Here is a 20,816-nt window from a genome sequence, read left to right on the forward strand (position 1 = left end):
TTCCATGGTAGGTGTGAGTCTGATATGTTGGGGTAGAGAGTTCCAGAGTAGGGGCGATGCACGGGAGAAATCTTGTATGCGATTGTGGGAAGAGGAGATAAGAGGGGAGTGGAGAAGGAGATCTTGTGAGGATCGGAGGTTGCGTGCAGGTAAGTACCGGGAGACTAGGTCACAGATGTATGGAGGAGACAGGTTGTGGATGGCGTTGTATGCCGTGGTTAGGGTTTTGAACTGAATTCTATGGGCAATGGTGAGCCAGTGAAGGGATTGACAGAGGGGGGAGGCCGGGGAATAGCGGGGGGACAGGTGGATTAGTCGAGCAGCAGAGTTTAGGATAGGTTGGAGGGGCGCAAGAGTGTTGGAAGGGAGGCCACAGAGCAGGAGTATATCACATAAATTCCGAATAAAATACATTTAGGTTGTGAGTGTATGGTGGAAAAATGTGGGAAAGCTCACGAGTATGAATACTTTTTAAAGGCACTGTGTCTTTTATTATTTTGCAGTTCTGTTCAGCAATAGAAAACAAAAAAATCAAGTAAACTTTTAAATATTCCCTACCTATGATGCTCTGTAATAACTTTTATTAATTAATATTCTTTTCTTATGCAGGAAGGACATTTGCAAACAAAAATGATCAATGCTGAATTGCAATATGGATATGAGTATCTTGGCAATACACCTCGATTGGTTATCACTCCACTAACAGATAGATGCTACAGGTATTGTAAACCGAGTGTCTAAAAGGATTGTTTGGTCCATACATGATGCCTGCCACCTCCTATCACCCTGCAGACTGAGAATCCACACAGACAAAGAATACTAAGAATGATAGCCAGAGGTTCTCCTATGCCACAGTTTATCTTTGCCGGAGACAGGAACTGGAACCCCCATCAATCTGATTCTCATGACCTATTATAAGTTTTGGTCATTATACTTAACCCCTTCACTCAAATGGGGGAAACTGTACTTCCCCAGTGGGGGGGGGGCTGCTGTGGAGGAGACTCAGGAGCATAGCCCCCTCCATCTGATGCTGTAAGATGTCTCTGCTGCTGGAGCTGAGTTCTGGGCGCAGCTATTAATCATTTAGATGCTGCTGTTAGTCTCTGACAGAGGCATTTGAATGATGTGCGCGTGCCGGCTCCCGTCGTTGGGATTGCTGGGCGCCAATGGGTTACTAGGATAGCTGAAGACCCCCATCGCTGCCAACTTGGTCCTCCTCTGAAGCTCACGTATATCTGGTATTGTAGTGTATAGTATAAACAATCCTGTGATCTACATTTCAAGTAAAAAAATAAAATGTAAAGTAAAAAAAATGATGTTTTTAAAAAGACATTTTTTTTCTTTAATATGAAAAATTGAATCGCCCCTTTTTCGCCTATTAAAAATAAAGGATTTAAAACAATAAGAAAATAAACCTTTTTAGTATTGTTACATCCGTAAAAGTCCAATCTATCAAAGGAAAAAAAATGTAATAAAAAGTGATCAAGACGTCACCAATGAAAATGTCAGTTCACCATAAAAAAAAACGAAGCCCACAGCTTCATTACTGGAAAATGCGACTAAAACCAACATTTCTTTTTGAAAACTTCTGAATTTTACCATTCAAATAAAAGTAAAATGCTAGTTGTAGTGTCGGCGTCCCTGCCTCCTGCTAGGCAGAGACGCCGTTCCTCTCACCTCCCTGCTCCATCCTCGGCGTCTTCTTCCCGCACTTCTGGCAGCGCTCGCCACTTCCCGGGCACTGTGCTTAGGGCGCGCACGCTCCCTCTCTCTTAAAGGGACCGCGCGCGCCGTCCTAAGGAGTCCCCGGCCAATTGCCGGTGGAGCTCCCATATATAAGGCACCTCCTCCAAAATGGAGGTGCCCGAGCAAAGTTGTTGCAAAGCCTTTCACCTCTGCTTCAGTCCTCAGGTCCCGTTGCCAGTCTGTTTTCCAGTTCTATCTACCTGCTTGCATTCCCTGTGGTCCGACAGTCTGTCTACCAGCATCCGCCGGTCTGTCTATGGACCAGTCCGCCTGCGGATCAGGAAGCACCCGCCTGATACCTGCCTGATACCTGCCTGAGACCACCTGCCAGCCAGCCGAGAGACTCTTATCCGCTCACCTGGGAGCGTTCACCTGCTACCCGCCAGCTAGCCTACCTGGAGGCTCTGCCGTCACTAGCCGTGACCACCTGCCAGCCAGCCGAGAGACCCTTATCCGCTTACCTGCTACCCGCCAGCTAGCCTACCTGGAGGCTCTGCCGTCACTTGCCGTGACCACCTGTCAGCCAGCCGAGAGACTCTTACCCTGCTGTCACTTGCCGTGACCACCTGCCTGTCTAGAGACTCCTACCCCGCTGTCACTTGCTGTGACCACCTGCCTGTCAAGAGTCTGTTCCCGTCACTTGCCGTGACCTCCTGCCCTTCTATCCAGAGACTGTCCCTGTCACTTGCCGTAACTACCTGCCCGCCTTCCCTGGGAGCCACCCGCTTCCGTACAAGGACTGCCCCTTTGTATAGTAGCTCAGAGGTTCCACCTCCCAGACCCGTTACAGTTTGCTCGGGCCATGGAACCCAGTGGCACCCAAGCTCCCTCGCTCTCGGACCTATGTCATGAACTTTCCCGTCAGAGGTCCCAACAGGACTCCATCTTGGGCCACCTGCGTAGTGTTCACTCCCACCTGGACACACTGACTACCTCGTCGGGAGCGGCTTCCACTCGCACAACTACTACCCCGGCAGCGCCGCTGCCCATCAATACCATGGCATCCTTTCCCGGTCCCCGCCTTTCCGCTCCCCCTCGTTTTGGTGGAGATCCCGGTCAGGCACGGGCTTCATTAACCAGTGCACCCTGCACTTCGAACTTTTGGCACAACAGTTTTCCACCGACCGAGCCAAAGTGGCCTTCATCATGTCCCATCTCACTGGGGAGGCGCTGGCCTGGCTAAATCCTCTATGGGAGAGAGGAGACCCCCTGGTGTCCAACCTGCCAGCCTTTCTCACGGCCTTCCGGAAAGTCTTCGACGAACCAGGACGAAAGACCTCATCCGCCTCATCTCTGCTACGCCTCCGTCAAGGGAGTCTCACCGTGGGCCAATATGCCATACGGTTCCATACCCTTGCTTCTGAGCTTGCCTGGGATAACGACGCCCTGGTGTCCGTCTTCTGGGAAGGTCTATCCGGCCGGATTAAAGATGAACTTGCCGGTCGGGACATTCCTACCACTCTCGACGACTTAATAACTCTTGCCACCCGGATTGACATCCGGTTCCAGGAGCGCACCAAAGAGGTCACCCGTGAGAGGAGGTTTCCTCGCCTTGCTCCTACCTTCCAGAATCCCGTCACTTCCTCTGTTACTCCCCAGGCGCACTCACCCGAGCCTATGCAGGTCGACCAGACCAAGATGGTCAAAACCCGTCAAGAGTCACGCCGTGCCGAGGGGAGCTGCTTCTACTGTGGCAGTAAGGAGCACCGGATCCGTTCCTGTCCGGAGAGGTCGGGAAACGCCTGTGTCTAGGATCGCTCAGAGAGGTCGTCCTAGACAAGAGTAAACCCTCTCCATCTCTGATGCTGTCGGTCTCTATCGTCTGCGGGGAGAACCGTTACTTTGAACTAGCTCAACTTGATTCTGGAGCTGCCGGAAATGTCGGGGTCTCTTACCGCACATCCCATCCAACTTATCACCGAACCCATAACTCTGCAGGTGGGAATGCTGCACTCTGAGAGCATCTTCTTTCATGTTCTACCTGGACTCTCTCATGCCCTTTTGCTTGGCATACCTTGGCTCCAGAAACATGCACCTGTGCTTGATTGGCAGACCGGAGAAGTTCTTCGCTGGGGACAGGACTGCCATAAGACTTGTCTAGTTCCCTTTCGTCCTGCCCGTCCTTCTCCTCCCCCAGCCAATCTACCCGGCCTGCCGGTACCCTATTGGTCTTATGCTGATTTCTTTAATAAAAAGGAAGCAGAGACATTACCTCCTCATAGACCATACGATTGCCCCATCGACTTGGTACCTGGCGCTACTCCGCCCGAGGGCGTATCTACCCTTTGTCCGCTGCTGAGACCCGGTCCATGTCTGAATATATCGAGGAGAACCTGGCCCGGGGATTTATCCGGAAATCTACCTCCCCGGCGGGAGCAGGCTTCTTCTTCGTTAAAAAGAAGGACGGCTCACTCCGTCCCTGCATAGACTATAGAGGCCTTAACCAGATCACGGTGAAGAATAAATACCCCCTTCCGCTCATTCCCGAATTATTTGACCGTCTGAGGGGTGCTAGAATCTTCACCTAGCTGGATCTCCGTGGGGCCTATAACCTGGTTCGTATCCGTCAGGGGGATTAATGGAAGACGGCATTCAACACCCGGGACGGCCACTATGAATACCTCGTAATGCCCTTCGGTCTCTGTAATGCTCCCACCGTCTTTCAAGAGTTGGTCAATGATATCTTCCGTGACCTTCTCTACTCCTGCGTGGTGGTATACCTGGACGACATCTTGGTCTTCTCTCCGGATCTCCCCACACACCGGAGGGACGTTCGTCAGGTCCTGCTCAGGCTCAGGCAAAACCACCTCTACGCAAAATTTGAGAAGTGCCTCTCTGAGCAGACCTCGCTTCCATTTCTGGGCTACATCATCTCTCAGACCGGTCTACGAATGGATCCTGAGAAACTGTCTGCCATCCAGAAGTGGCCCCGACCAGAGGGGTTAAAGGCTATCCAGCGGTTCCTGGGCTTCGCCAACTACTACCGCCTCTTCATTCCGCACTTCTCTTCCCGGACTGCCCATATCTCTGCGCTCACCCGTAAGGGCGCTAATCCCAAAGAATGGCCGCCCGAGGCAGAGGAGGCCTTCCTGTCTTTGAAACAAGCTTTCTCCTCCGCTCCTGTGCTGCACCGTCCGGACAGCCACAAACAATTCTTCTTAGAAGTAGTTTCTTCCTCCTCCGGAGCCGGAGCAGTGCTCACCCAAAAGTCGTCTTCCGGAAGAATGTTAACCTGCGGCTTCTTCTCCAAACTCTGCTCCTCATCTGAGCGCAATTATTCTATAGGAGACCGAGAATTGTTAGCCATTAAGTTGGCACTGGAGGAGTGGCGTTACCTGCTCGAGGGGCTCTTCACCCGGTAATAATCTACACGGATCACAAAAACTTGGCTTATCTCCAGAGTGCCCAAAGACTTAACCTGCGCCAAGCCCGGTGGTCCTTGTTCTTCGCCCGCTTTGATTTCATTCTTCATTTTCGCCCTGCAGACAAAAATATCAAAGCTGATGCCTTGTCCCGATCCTTTTTGTTCTCCGATCTAGAGGAGGAGCCAAAGCACATCATCGACCCCGCCAAGGTAATGCTGGTGGCTCCCGTGGATCTTAATCGTCTTCCACCCGGTAAGACGTTCGTAACAGTACCTGATCATGAGAAAGTCCTACACTGGGGACATTTGTCTAAGCTAGCTGGCCATGCTGGCCAGAAAAAGACCCTCCTGCTTATTACCCGGCATTACTGGTGGCCTACCCTGCACAAGGATGTAATAGACTTTGTCTCAGCCTGTGCGTCCTGCGCCCGCAACAAGGTTCCTAGACATCTGCCAGCCGGCCGCCTTCTGCCTCTTCCCATACCTGCTGCCCCATGGCAGCATATAGCCATGGACTTTATGACAGATCTTCCTGTCTCTGCTGGTTGTACGGTCATCTGGGTGGTCGCTGACCGCTTCTCTAAGATTGCTCACTTCATTCCCCTGCCGGGCCTTCCGTCTGCATCTGAATTGGCTAAAGACTTTATCCATCATATTTTCCGTCTTCATGGTCTCCCTCTCCACATCGTATCCGACCGAGGAGTTCAGTTCACCTCTCTCTTCTGGAGAGCCATGTATAAACTGCTGGGGGTCACCTTGGACTTCTCATCTGCTTATCACTCACAGTCCAATGGTCAAGTAGAGCGGATCAACCAAAGTTTAACCAGTTACCTCCGGCACTTTGTTAATGCCCACCATTCCGACTGGGTGGATCTTTTACTGTGGGCCGAATTTTCCTATAACAATCACGAGAGCGAGTCTTCCTCCAAATCCCCGTTTTTTTATTGTCTACGGTCAACATCCTCGGATCCCGTTTCCCGTCTCCGCCGCTGTGGATAATCCGGCCGCGGAATCTCTTGTTAGCGAATTCTCCTCCATTTGGGAGAGTACCAGATCCGCACTTCTTCAGTCCTCCGAGTGGATGAAGAAAAAGGCTGACAAGAGACGTCTGGATCCGCCCCAATTCCATCCTGGAGATAAAGTCTGGCTCTCGTCCAAGTATGTCCGGCTCAAGATTCCTTCCTACAAGTTAGGGCCTCGGTTCATCGGCCCACTGGAAGTTATCAAACAAATCAACCCGGTGGCCTATAAATTGAAACTCCCGGCCAACTTGCGGATCCCTAACTCCTTCCATGTATCTCTCCTCAAACCTGTGGTACTTAACTCTTTTTCCAAGTCTACAGGTATGCCTCATGCTCCGGTTTCCGCTGAAGACTAGTTTGAGGTAGAGAGCATTCTGGCCACCAAAAGGGTAAGAGGAAAGACCTTTTTTCTAGTGGATTGGAAGGGGTTTGGTCCTGAGGAGAGAACGTGGGAGCCCCAGGAGAACATCCATGCCCCGCTCATCCTTGATAAATTTCTCTCCGGCCTAAAAAAGGGGGGGCCTAAAGGAGGGGGGGGTACTGTAGCGTCGGCGTCCCTGCCTCCTGCTAGGCAGAGACGCCATTCCTCTCACCTCCCTGCTCCGTCCTCGGCGTCTTCTTCCCGCCGCTTCCCGGGCACTATGCTTAGGGCGCGCGCTACCTCTCTCTTAAAGGGGCCGCGCGCGCCGTTCTAAGGAGTCCCCGGCCAATTGCCGGTGGAGCTCCCATATATAAGGCATCTCCTCCAAAATGGAGGTGCCCGAGCAAAGTTGTTGCAAAGCCTTTCACCTCTGCTTCAGCCCTCAGGTCCCGTTGCCAGTCTGTTTTCCAGTTCTGTCTACCTGCTTGCATTCCCTGCGGTCCGACAGTCTGTCTACCAGCATCCGCCAGTCTGTCTATGGACCAGTCCGCCTGCAGATCAGGAAGCACCCGCCTGATACCTGCCTGATACCTGCCTGAGACCACCTGCCAGCCAGCTGAGAGACTCTTATCCGCTCACCTGGGAGCACTCACCTGCTACCCGCCAGCTAGCCTACCTGGAGGCTCTGCCGTCACTAGCCGTGACCACCTGACAGCCAGCCGAGAGACCCTTATCCGCTCACCTGGCAGCGCTCACCTGCTACCCGCCAGCTAGCCTACCTGGAGGCTCTGCCGTCACTTGCCGTGACCACCTGCCAGCCAGCCGAGAGACTCTTACCCTCCTGTCACTTGCCGTGACCACCTGCCTGTCTAGAGACTCCTACCCTGCTGTCACTTGCCGTGACCACCTGCCTGTCAAGAGTCTGTTCCCGTCACTTGCCGTGACCTCCTGCCCTTCTATCCAGAGACTGTCCCTGTCACTTGCCGTGACTACCTGCCCGCCTTCCCTGGGAGCCACCCGCTTCCGTACAAGGACTGCCCCTTTGTATAGTAGCTCAGGTTCCACCTCCCAGACCCGTTACACAAGTTTTGTATCGCTGTAATTGGGCTGAACTGGAGAATCAGGCTATCCAGGTCATTTTTAACCACATGAATGCCGTAAAAATAAAATCCAAAGAACAATGTTAGAATTGCATATTTTTCACCATTTCACCGCAATTGGATTTTTTCCCCATTATTCTGTACTATAAGGTAAAATGAATGGTGTCATTCAAACGAACTTGACGAAGATCCAGTTGCTGGATTGAAAACGCATTCATTCAGTCATTCTTAATCTAATTTTAATGTTTTTAAACTACTGTCTGTTTTAGTTTTATATGACCAGAAGTAAACCCAGTGGATTTAACCTTATTACAGACCGTGCCAGAGTCTCCAACTCTTCTACTTGATATGTATTCAAAAATACAACTTGTCCAGCAAAAAATAAACCCCAATGCTATGTCAACAGAAAAATAAAAAAGTTATCTATTTTGGTGAAAGGAGAGGGAAAATGTAAATGCAAAAGCAAAAAATTGCCCAATCCTGAAGGGGTTAAAGGGAATCTGTCTCAATATTTTTTATCCCATCTTAGAGCAGCATGATATAGGGGCAGAGACTGTGATTCCATCATTGTATCACTTATTGGGCTGTATGCTGCAGTTGTGATAAAATCAGTGTTTTGTCTGCTGCAGGTCTCTGAATAACCCCACCCACACCACTGATTGGCAGCTTTCTGTGTATACTGTGCATATGGAGAAAGCTGTGAATCAGTAGTGACGACAGAGTTATTGAGAGCTCATGAATATGGAGGACTACATGGCAGCAGGTTTACTAGCCATCTACTGATATTCTGCTGATAAAGCAGATTTTATCAAATCTGCAGCAAGCAGCCAAGTAAGTGATACATCGCTGGAATCAGGGTCTCTGATTCTATATTATGCTGCTCTCAGCTAAGGTAGCAAAAACCTGGTGACAGATTCCTTTTAAAAAGTACTTTTCAGCAGTTTGAGCATGTTAAACTGACCACATCATGGAATAGTGGCCGCAGAGCTGACTAAAACATGATTTTTATTTTTTAATTTCTCCTCTCTGTTGCAGAGTTATTAGCTTGTAAAGTTTATGTTATAACTTATGTCATAGTTCAGCTGGGCGTTATCAGACATTTGTCACTGGGGGTGTGTACTTTTCCCCTTGCATGTAGTTAACCAATCATAAGCACCCAGTAACATTCAGGGAATAGGAAAACACGTTCTTCTCTCCTCACTGATCTCTTCAGTTATTATGTAGGTATACGACAGAGCTGAATTACATCTCATTACATACTCTTTCAGGTCTCATCAGATGGCAGTCAGTGTGTGGTGAGGATGAGAGCTGACAGCAGTCTGAGATGAAGTCTGTAAGTGTGGTGAATTATACAAACTCTGCAGCTACTCTGTAGATATAATGCAGAGCAAATACTTTCAGATCTCACCGTGCTGTCAGCTCTGACCCTCGCCCCACACTGACTGTCGTGAGATGAGATCTGGAAAGGTTTGTAATAATACATAGCTCGACTCTGTTGTTTCTTTACCCGGTAGCTGCAGAAATCAGTGAGCAGAGGAGGGCGGTGTGTTATTTTCTCTACTGCATGAAGCTGGCTTCTTCTGATTGGTAAACTTCATGCAGAAGAATAAGTACACAGCAACAAAGACAAATCCCTGTTCATGTCCAGTTGAACTCTAACATAAATTATAACCTACATTTTACAAGCTAATATTTCCACAATGGAGAGGAGAAATTAAAAAATAAAAACTCGGCCACTATTTCATCATGTGACCAGATTAACATACTCAAACTGATGAACGGTCTTCTTTAAAGTCCTGGAAAATCTGAAGAATATTTTAAAATACAAACTGTATAATATTGATCTCTAAGAAGTGATGAGGCTGATGTACTAATTTAAGAATAAGGCTGTGTTCACACGATGCGTATTTCATGCGTTTCCGCGGCGTTTTTGCAGTTGCGTAAACGCCGCGGAAACGCATGAAAAACGCATGGTAGAAGGGAAGCAATGTTCCCCAATGGAAATCCGCATGTGCTGTGCCCATGATGCGGATTTTTCCGCAGCGTTAACGCTGCGGTCAAAAATCCGCAGCATGTCAATTAATTTTGCGGAAACGCGGCGATTTCGCCGCCATTGACTTGCATTAGAACGCGCCAATTCCGCAAGACAGCATTTGTACTTGCGTAATTGGTGCGTTCTAATGTGCGGATGGTACCCGGGTGTGGAGGAGAGGAGAGTCTCATCCACACCCAGGTACCATTAAAAAAGCTGTAAAAACAAGAAAAAAATAAAAAATAAATGTATTCTTACCATCTGTCGGCCCGCGCAGCGCTCCCGCTTGGTTCCCGGCACTTGCAGTGAGTTGTAGGACCTGCGGTGACGTCAGAGTCATGTGACGGGTCACGTGACGCTGACGTCGGCAGGTCTTTCAATTCAAAGTTGCCGGCGAGGGAGAACAGATTGAGCAGGACAGCGCGGGCCATCGGAGGTAAGTATATACACTCTCTCGGGTCACACTATATAAATCCATGCTGTTTGCATGGATTTATATAGTGTGACCTAGTTATCAAGCACTTTCCAGGTGATGCTAACATCGCCTGGAAAGCGCTTGTCAATCTGCATGCGGAAACGCATGTGAATCTACATGTGGATCCGCATGTATTCTGCAGGAAAAACGCATGCACAATCTGCATGCGTTTTTTCTGCCAGGGAGATGCAGAAATGATGCAGAAATTTTCTGCTTCATTTCTGCATCGTGTGCACATACCCTAAATGTCAGAATGGCTATATAATCCTGAAAAACAGGTTTAAACTTAATCTGCCCCCACCTAGCCTGATTGACAAGTCATCAGCATATCTCCTGCTCCTTGATGCTAAAACTTCAGCCTTTTCAGTACAAACCCCAGCTGTCAGGATGGATCGGTGGAGATTAAATACGCTTGGACTAATAGGCTGGACTCATAAAGTGCTAATTTTAATATCCAAACTATACAGCCATCATGACATTGATTTTCAAAGTAAGCACACAAGATACATCAGGTCTATTAGTTCTATTTGAAGATTATTCCGTTTGTGTTGTGAAATCTCATAATAGATCTGCTTTGAGTGACCAGAGTAGCAGCTCAGGCACGATGACTGCACTCAATAATTGTGTACAAAAGCTGAAGAAAAAAGGTAGTGAAGTGGTCAATAGAGCTGCAGGGGAACAGCAACGCTTCAATTACTGTCTCATTTACTCCACTTGAAAATCACCAGTCTTGATAAATTGGGGGCTTTGGTTATGGAGTTATTTTATAATTACCGCACAGCATTGTGTATTAACATTTGTATTTCTTTATTTTTGATGAATAAACAGTTATTAGGTATAACTTTTTAATCTTTATCGTTGCAACAGAACTTTATTTGGTGCTCTCAATCTTCACTTGGGTGGCGCTCCAGAAGGACCTGCCGGCACAGGCAAAACAGAAACTACCAAGGATTTGGCAAAAGCTGTAGCTAAACAATGTGTTGTTTTCAATTGTTCTGATGGATTAGACTACCTTGCATTAGGAAAGTTTTTTAAGGTACGCCATATCTATTTATAGGTTCCAATGTATTATACAGTGTCCACCAACACGGACCCAAATATACACTGCTCAAATCAATAAAGGGAACACTTAAACAACACAATGTATCTCCAAGTCAATAACACTTCTGTGAAATCTACCTGTCCAGTTATGAAGCAACACTGTGAATCAATTTCTCCTGCTGTTGTGCAAATGGAACAGACAACTGGTAGAAATGATCGGCAATTAGCAAGATACCCCCCTATAAAAGAGTGGTTCTGCAGGTGGTGACCACAGACCATTTCTCTGTTCTCATCCTTTTTGGCTGTTGTTTTGGTCACTTTTTAAATTTGCCATTGCTCCCACCCCTAGAGGTACAGTAGCATGAGGCGGTGTCTACAGTACAACCCACAGAAGTTACTCAGGTAGTGCAGTTCATCCAGAATGGCACATCAGTGCGAGCTGTGGCAAGAAGGGTAGCTGTGTCTGTCAGCACAGTGTCCAGAGCATGGAGCAGATATCAGGAGACGTGGAGAGGGCTGTAGGAGGGCAACAACCCAGCGGCATGGGTGTGCAAGGAGGAACAGGAGGAGCACTGCCAGAGCCCTGCAAAATGACCTCCAGCGGGCCACAAATGTACATGTGTCTGCATAAACAGTTAGAAACTGACTCCATGAGGGTGGTATGAGGGCCCGACGTCCACAGAAGGGAGTTGAGCTCACAGCCCAACATTGTGCTGGACGCTTGGCATTTGCCACAGAACACCAGGATTGGCAAAGTCGCCACTGGCGCCCTGTGCTCTTCACAGATGAAAGCAGGTTCACACTGAGCACATGTGACAGGCGTGACAGAGTCTGGAGACGCCGTGGAGAGCTGCTGCCTGCAACATCCTTCAGCATGACCGGTTTGGCAGTGGGTCAGTAATGGTGTTGGGTGGCATTTCTTTGGAGGGCCGCACAGCCCTCCACGTGCTCGCCAGAGGTAGCCTGACTGCCATTAGGTACCAAGATGAGATCCTCAGACCCCTTGTGAGACAATATGCTGGTGCGGTTGTCCCTGGGTTCCTCCTAATGCAGGACAATGCCAGACCTCATGTGGCTGGAGTGTGTCAGCAGTTCCTGCAAATGAAGGCATTGAAGCTATGGACTGGCCCGCCCATTCCCCAGACCTGAATCTGATTGAGCACATCTGGGACATCATGTCTCGCTCCATCCACCAACGTCGCGTTGCACCACAGACTGTCCAGGAGTTGGTGGATGCTTTAGTCCAGGTCTGGGAGGAGATCCCACAGGAGACCATCCGAAACCTCATGAGGGGCATGCCCAGGCTTATGGAGGAAATACAGGCACGTGGAGGCCACACACAATACTGAGCCTCATTTTGACTTGTTTTAAGGACATTACATCAAAGTTGGATCAGCCTGTAGTGTGTTTTTCCACTTTAATTTTGGGGGTGACTCCAAATCCAGGCCTCCATTGGTTAATAAATTTGATTTCCATTGATTTTTGTGTGATTTTGTTGTCGGCACATTTGTACAGAACAAAGTATTCAATGAGAATATTTCATTCATTCATATCTAGGATGTGTTATTTGAATGTTCCCTTTATTTTTTTCGAGCAGTGTATAACAGATGACGTCCAATCATGTCAATACCATGTATCAGTTGAGTGAACGGATTATCACTGACATGCCAAAGCTGGATCTCATAATTGACTTATTCCAAATAACCGATCATGTTTAAGCCTTGATTTTATTTCTATTTATTCTTATTTCATCTGAGGTGCAATGTCCAATGTTTGATGTCAAAGGCAAAAAATAACATAGCAAAACAGGTTTATACGGCCTTGTAAATGTAGAAAATGAATGTATTGTCTTACTGTGCTAAAAATTATAGCTTGAAGTTACACACCCAAGCTATGAGGCTTTGAAAACATTTCCCGTTCTGAATTTTTTTGTTCATGTTTTTTAACGCCAAAATGTACGGTGGAAGTTTTATAATATTTTTCTAAAATCAATGTAGGAAAAAAAGCTATCTTTTCTCCTCCTGTTCATGTTTCTCACTACATAAATTGTTGAATTAATTCTTGAGGTTATTCAGGTTGTATGAATAAGCAATATGTATAGGTTTACTGTTTCCATGTAGTGTGCAGTATGTGCAACAAAAATACATTTTAATAAATGATTCCTTTTTACCAGGAAGACTTTTTGTTTTACATTTTTTTGTCACTTTTTCACACAATGATCATCTTGGACAGTGCATAGTGTAAATTCAGACTGCAGGCAGCAAAACCACAAAGGAACATATGGAAAAGGGAGAAAATAAAAGTGTTAAACAAACCAAAATTTGAGTTAAACGTTTTTACTCTGATGACAGTATTACACACCCTTGGCACTCTCTCAAACATCTCCATAAGGTAGTCACCTGGAATGGCATTGCAACAGTCTTGAAGGAGTTCCCAGAAGTACTTAGCACTTTTTTGCAGCTTTGCCTTTACTCTGCAGTCCAACTCATCCCAAACCATCTCAATTGGGTTAAGCTTGGGTGATTGTAAAGGCCATGTCATCTGACACAGCACTTCATCCATCTCTTTCGTGGTCACATAGCCCTTGCATAGGCTAGTGGCTTGTTGTGGTTCATTGTCCTGTTGCCGCACAAATTATAATCCCACTATGTGCAAACGAGATAGCATGGCATGTCATTACAGAATACTGGGGTAACCATGCTGGTAAGTGTGCCTTGAATTTGGAATAACTTGGAATAGCAGCAAAGAACACACACCATCAACGCCTTCCCTTCCATACTTCATTGTTTACACTACACATCTGGAAACCATCCACTCACTTTTTCTGCTTCTCGCAAAGACATGGCAGTATGTACCGAAAATCTCAAATTTTGATTCATCAAACCGCAGAACAGATTTCCACTCATCAAATGTACGGTGTTTGTGTTGTTCAGCCCAGCAAATGTCTTCTTGTTGTTTGCACTCCTCAGTAGTGTCTTCTTTGCAACAATTTTACCATAAAGCCCTGGATCTTGTAATCTACTCTGAATAGTTGATGTTGAGATGTGTCTGCGACATGATGTCAGTGCATCATTTATGAGCGCTGTGGCTTGAAGTGCTGTCAATTTGGAGTTTTTGAGGCTGGTAATTTTGAGGAACTTATCCTCTACAGCAGAGGTAATTCTTGGTCTTCCTTTCCCAGTGCAGTCCTCACGAGAGACAGTTTTATCATAGCAGTTGGTTTCCATGACTGCACTTCAGGATACCCACAAAGCTCTAGTAATTTTCCGCATTGACTGACCTTCATGTCTTCAAGTATTGATGTATTGTCATTTCTTTTTATTTTGTTAAATGAGTCTTGCCATATTCTGACTTAGCACAGTTATGGAATAGGGCTTAGTACTGTGTATCAACACTGCCAGAAGGCGTTTGATTCCACAAATGAACATTTGACGAAACATACTTGTTCATTGAAAACCATTCCAGGTGACTACCTGATGAAACTGCTTAATAGAATGCCAAGGAGGTGTAAAGATGTCATCAAATTAAATGTTGAGAACTTTAAAGAATCTAAGGTTTAACCTATATTCTGGTTTGTTTCTTGCGTGTTGACAACAGTGAAACTGTTGGTGATTTATTTCAAATTCAAGATATACTTGAAGACATCATTCTTGTTTGCACTTAGTGGGACCTTTATTTGGGTTGCAATAGGACAAGGACTCAGAACACACCTCAACGCTATATAAGATTTACACTTAGTAGGATCTTCATTTGTGTTGCAATAGGACAAGGACTCAAAACACACCTCAACGTTATGTAAGGTTTACACTTAGTAGGATCTTCATTTGTGTTGCAATAGGACAAGGACTCAAAACACACCTCAACGTTATGTAAGGTTTACACTTAGTAGGATCTTCATGTGTGTTGCAACAGGACAAGGACTCAGAACATACCTCAACGCTATGTAAGCTTTGCACTTAATGGGACCTTCATTTGTGTTGCAACAAAGGTCTGCACTTAGTGGGACCTTCATTGGTGTTGCAACAGGACAATGATCCAGAACACACCTCCACTCTATGTAAGGGCTATGTGACTAAGAAGGAGAGTGATGGAGTGTTGCGTAAGATGAAATGGTCTCCAAAATCACCTGAACTTAACTTATTGATATTGTTTGGGAAGAATTAGACCACAGAGTGAAGGCAAAGCAGCCCACATGCCAACACACCTTTGGGAGACCATTTAAGACTGTTGTAAAGTCATTCTAGGTGATTACCTGATGAAGCTGAGAATAACTAAGGTGAGTAAAGCTGTAATCAGAGTAAAAGGGGAAGAGTAGACACGTTGCACACATATTTCTTTACTCTTTATTTTCATGTGTTCCCTCATGGTTTTGCTGCCATCAGTCTGAATCTACATGGTTTTGGCTACATCCATCTCAATCTGAAAAACAAATATTTTTATAATTAAATTTGTAAAACAAATATTTTTATAATTAAATTTGTTAAGCCATATAGGTTGAAAATGATCATTTAGGCACACATTTTCTTGTGGATCAGTCAGTACAGTACACATAGATTTAGCATATTCATTATTCACCTTTGATTTCAGGGTTTACTGTCCTGTGGCGCATGGGCTTGCTTTGATGAATTTAACAGGATAGATTTAGAAGTGCTGTCGGTGGTTGCTCAGCAGATCCTTACAATTCAAAGAGGTACGTATTCTTCTATTATGTCATGGGGTATCCATGCAAAAGAGTTTTACAACGATTATCAAATCTTTTAATGATTTGTTTATTTTCAGGCATCAATACAGGATCAGATCTATTGATATTTGAGGGTACAGAGCTAAAGCTGAACCCCACATGTGCAGTCTTTATTACTATGAATCCTGGCTATGCTGGGCGATCAGAGCTGCCAGACAACCTTAAGGTATCACCCATATTTTGTTACAGTTACATATTACTGTTACATTTTTTTATATTATTACTGTTGTATAAGTTATGTTTTTTGTGAAAAGTAACATATGTGCAAATATTTTGTAATTCCAATTCGCTAGTTTGCCACAATATTTAAAAACAAAAACGTGATTAGTGGTGAAACACAAGTACTCCAATTGCCTGGAAAATACATGGATAAGTCTCTGAGGTCTCTTATATCTGTGTCCAAACCATTTCTAGCTCTTTAATGCAAACACAGCCTACTAATATCAAAGTTACCTCAACATGCATGGGTATGGATATACAGTCAGTAACTGATTATCATAGCTGTGCTTTCACACAATATCTGTAATGTTTCAGTGTTTTATTGCTTTCAATCCCTTTCTCTATTATTAAGATGTGAGTAGTGATATCCTCTCATGATCCAGGATCACCACACAGTGGCTGCTGCATTCCCTGCCTCTGCTTTTATACTGGCCATGATAGTCCCTCTTGATTGGCTGAGCTTAACCATGTGAAGTGATAGCCACAAGACATTATAGAGAAACCTGACCGGCTTTTGTCTGCTAAGTTACGACAGTATTGGTTCTTATTTATTTCTATACTCAACTAATTTTAAGAAGAGAAGCAATATTGATGTTTTTTTTAACAGATATCAAATGTTTTTGTTTTTATTTTTTTTGCATATTTTACAAACAGGCTCTTTTCAGGACTGTTGCCATGATGGTACCTGATTATGCCATGATTGCCGAAATAGTCTTATACTCTTGCGGCTTTGTCACAGCCCGACCTTTATCAGTGAAAATTGTGGCAACATATCGCTTATGTTCCGAGCAACTGTCTTCCCAGCATCATTATGACTATGGCATGAGAGCTGTTAAATCAGTCTTGACGGCAGCAGGAAACCTAAAGGTACTGATAAGTGTGAATGAAAGCGTTTCGTATGTTTCAAATACTTGATAATGTGAAATGTAAATGTTATATGATACCTTTTCTTGAAAAACTTTAAATATAAATAGACACTTTTGCACTTGATGAAAATGTATAAAATAAGCAGCTCCTTTTCCAGTTCCAAGAACAGGACTCAGTACCAACAGGCCAATAATATGTTAGTATATCTCCTATACCAAAGATATTCCTCTCAATGTTTAGTAAAAATAGAAGAGGACAATATAAATACTCTCCTCAGCATGAAATTGTAATCTTGCAGTCTTTAAAAGCAATATTAACTATAATGTACAATATGATGCAGTATGGGGTGAGTGCTTTATTTACCCCCTTTTTCTGTGATTTTTTTTCTCATTTTTTGTATGTAGTAAAATAAAACTTCATAACATTCTGGACATAAAATAGAATAAGGACAATAGTTTTTAAATAAAATCTAGTACATTCCAAACTTTCAATGGGGCTGGGGTATGATGTAACTCCCCATAATATTTGCCCCTGTTATACACAAAAGTGGAGTATAGATAATTTTCTATTTATTTGGAGCAGGGGTGCACAACCTATGGACTGGTTTCCACATGTCTCCCGCAATGCCATCTGTGGGGTCCCCAACCAAATGGACAGAAAAATGCTTGACTGAGAGGTAAAAGGGGTTCTCCGAGAAATGTGTTAAAAGAAATACAAGAAATAATACACATTTAAATATTAAGCATTTTTCTAAATACCTTCATTTAGCGAAAAGGTATGCTTTATCTACTGCACTCTGCCAGGATTCAAAGATGGCAGCTGCCATCAGTCACAACCCGTCGTAGATTACAGTTAGGCTCCATTCCTCCATGTCCTGTCAGGTTCTCTGAACAGAGGAATGCACGTTCACATCAGAAGAACGGGTTTTGTCACCCTTTTGACACTCCAGAAAGAAGTATGTGAATTGGACAGATGGTCTTCCATGTCTGTGGCTCCACTGTAGTTTATGGAAATTCTGAAACATTAGGCAGTAAGCACAAAAACTAGATCTATTGTAGAGTGCCATGTGCATGACCTCTTTCTCTTTAGGGCCTAGTCACGCTTTAACAAGGATTTAGAAGCAGATTTTACTGCAAATCCTATTAGTTTTACTGGGAAATGTTCAAAATAATGTGAAAAAAAACATTCCTGTGTACACTACAAGAGCGTTTCTCATTCAGATCAGTAGGAAACTTATTCAAAGAGTATTTGACGCAGTTTTTGATGTGGATTTAGGAGCAGAATCTATTTCTAAATCCTCTTAAAAAAAAATTAGTGTGAACATACCATGAGGCTACCTTCCCACGATGAGTATTTGGTGACCGGCAATGCTCACGAGGTGACAGTGCTCTTAATGAATCAGGTGCCTTTGACTCCACTACATATCTATCCATTTATCTATCTATCCATCTAATATACAGTTGTGCCCAAAAGTTTACATACCCCGGCAGAATTTTCCCTTTCTTGGCCTTGTTTCAGAGAATATGAATGATATCAAAAAAATTTTTTCTCCACTCATGGTTATTGGTTGGGTGAAGCCATTTATTGTCAAACTACTGTGTTTTCTCTTTTTAAATCGTAATGACAACCAAAAACATCCAAATGATCCTGATCAAAATACCATGTATTGCCCCCTCTAACATCAATGACAGCTTGAAGTCTTTTGTGGTAATTGTGGATGAGGTTCTTTAATTTCTCAGATGGCAAAGCTGCCTGTAACGGGTCTGGGAGGCGGAACCTCTGAGCTACTATACAAGGGGGCGGCCCTTGTAAGGGAGCGGGTGGCAGTCTCTGGATGAACGGACAGGGAGATACGGCAAGTGATCAGGGCAGTCTCTGGGTAAAGGGTAGGTACGACCTGTGATGGCAGAGCCTCCGGGTAGGCTAGCAGGCAGATGGTAGATGTGTGCTCCCAGGTGAGCAAGCGAGAGTCTCTGGAATAGCAGGTGGTCACGGCACGTGACGGCGGAACCTCCGGGCTGGCAAGCAGGCAGGTAACGGAGAAGCGCTCCCAGGTGAGCGGACAAGAGTCTGAAGTAGCTGATGGTCACAGCACGTGACAACGGAGCCTCCGGGCTGGCAAGCAGGCAGGTAACGGAGAAGCGCTCCCAGGTGAGCGGGCAAGCTGGTCCATAGACAGACTGACCGGAGTTGTAAGGCAGACCGTCGGACCTCAGGAAAGCAGGCAGGTAGCTGATGTGCGCTCCCAGGTGAGCGGGCAGGCTGGTCCTTTAGACAGACTGACAGGAGTAGTAAGGCAGACCGTCGGACCTCAGACTGGCAGACAGGTAACAAGTATTCAGGCAGGAATCAGGCAGGTAACTGGCAGGAAACTGGCAGGTAACTGGCAGCGGGACCTGAGGGCTGAAGCACAGGTGAGACACAGGTGCAAACAACATTGCTCGGGCACCTCCATTTTGGAGGAGGTGCCTTATATATGATGAAGTCCTCCGGCCATTGGCCGGGGACTCCTTAGGACGGCGCGCGCGGCCCCTTTAAGAGGAGGGGAGCGCGCGCGCGCCCTAAGCACAGGGGCCGGGAAGGAGCGCGCGCTGAGAGCAGAGCAGGAGGAGGACGCCGGGAAGGAGCGCGCGCTGACAGCAGAGCGGGGAGAGGACGCCGGGCACGGAGCAGAGCGGTGAGGGGAGCAGCGTCCCTGCCTAGCAGAGGGCAGGGACGCCAGCGCTACACTGCCCATTCTTCTTGGCAAAAAGCCTCCAGTTCCTGTAAATTCCTGGGCTGTCTAGCATGAACTGCGCGCTTGAAATCTCCCCAGAGTGGCTCAATGATATTGAGGTCAGGAGACTGAGATGGCCACTCCAAAACCTTCCCTTTGTTCTGCTGTAGTCAATGACAGGTCGACTTGGCCTTGTGTTTTGGATCATTGTCATGTTGGAACATCCAAGTGCGTCCCATGCGCAGCTTCCGGGCTGATGAGTGCAAATTTGCCTCCAGTAGTTGCTGATAATGTGCTGCATTCATCTTTCCTTCAACTTTTACCAAGTGTCCTGTGCCTTTGTAGCTCACACATCCCTAAAACATCAGCGATCCACCTCTATGCTTTACTGTAGGAATGGTGTTCCTTTCATCATAGGCCTTGTTGACCTTTCTCCAAATGTAATGTTTATGGTTGTGGCCAAAAAGTTCAATTTTGGTCTCATTACTCCAAATTACCTTGTTCCAGAAGTTTTGAGGCTTGTCTCTGTTTGGTGTATTGTAGGTGAGATACTTTGTGGCATTTGCACAGTAATGGCTTTCTTCTGGCGATTCGACCATGCAGCCCATTTTTCTTCAAGTGCCTCCTTATTGTGCATCTTGAAACAGCCTCACCGCTAGTTTTCAGAGAGTCCTGAACTTCAGCTGATGTTATTTGTGGGGTTTTCTTTGCATCCCGAACAATTTTCCTGGCAGTTGTGGCCGAAATTTTTGTTGGTCTACCTGACCGTTTGGTTTTTACAGAGCCCCTGATTTTCCATTTGTTAATCACAGTCTGAACGCTGCTGACTGGCATTATCAATTCCTTGGATATTTTTTTGTATCCCTTTCCTGTGTTATACAGTTCAACTACCTTTTCCCGTAGATCCGTTGACAATTCTTTTGCTTTCCCCATGACTCAGTATCCAGAAACTTCAGTGGCTGGATGAAAGATGCAAGAGTCTGTCTGGATCCCAGAAACTCAAATAATATATTGATTGTATCTGTATCATGTTTAAAACATGTATGTCACATTAATTACTGCTAATCAATGTGTGTGATTAAGCAGGCTTAAATACTTTGCACATTGTGACTCGCCCAGGGGGATGGGGACA

The 20,816-nt window shown here is 45.7% G+C and overlaps 1 protein-coding gene across 1 annotated transcript in view; it reads left to right on the forward strand.

The window, feature by feature from the left end:
* The window catches only part of DNAH7 (dynein axonemal heavy chain 7), a 505,238-nt gene that overhangs the window by 210,446 nt on the left and 273,976 nt on the right, over positions 1-20,816 (forward strand). The window contains exons 23-27 of the mRNA XM_073647873.1: positions 610-719; positions 10,968-11,136; positions 15,729-15,831; positions 15,921-16,048; positions 16,756-16,968. Coding sequence (XP_073503974.1) covers positions 610-719; positions 10,968-11,136; positions 15,729-15,831; positions 15,921-16,048; positions 16,756-16,968 — 723 coding nt within the window. The remainder of the gene's footprint in view (positions 1-609; positions 720-10,967; positions 11,137-15,728; positions 15,832-15,920; positions 16,049-16,755; positions 16,969-20,816) is intronic.

Source organism: Phyllobates terribilis, unplaced genomic scaffold (genome assembly GCF_046119375.1).
Source record: "Phyllobates terribilis strain yellow unplaced genomic scaffold, ASM4611937v1 Scaffold_9__5_contigs__length_417890890, whole genome shotgun sequence".
In the NCBI taxonomy this organism is placed as follows: Eukaryota; Metazoa; Chordata; class Amphibia; order Anura; family Dendrobatidae; genus Phyllobates; species Phyllobates terribilis.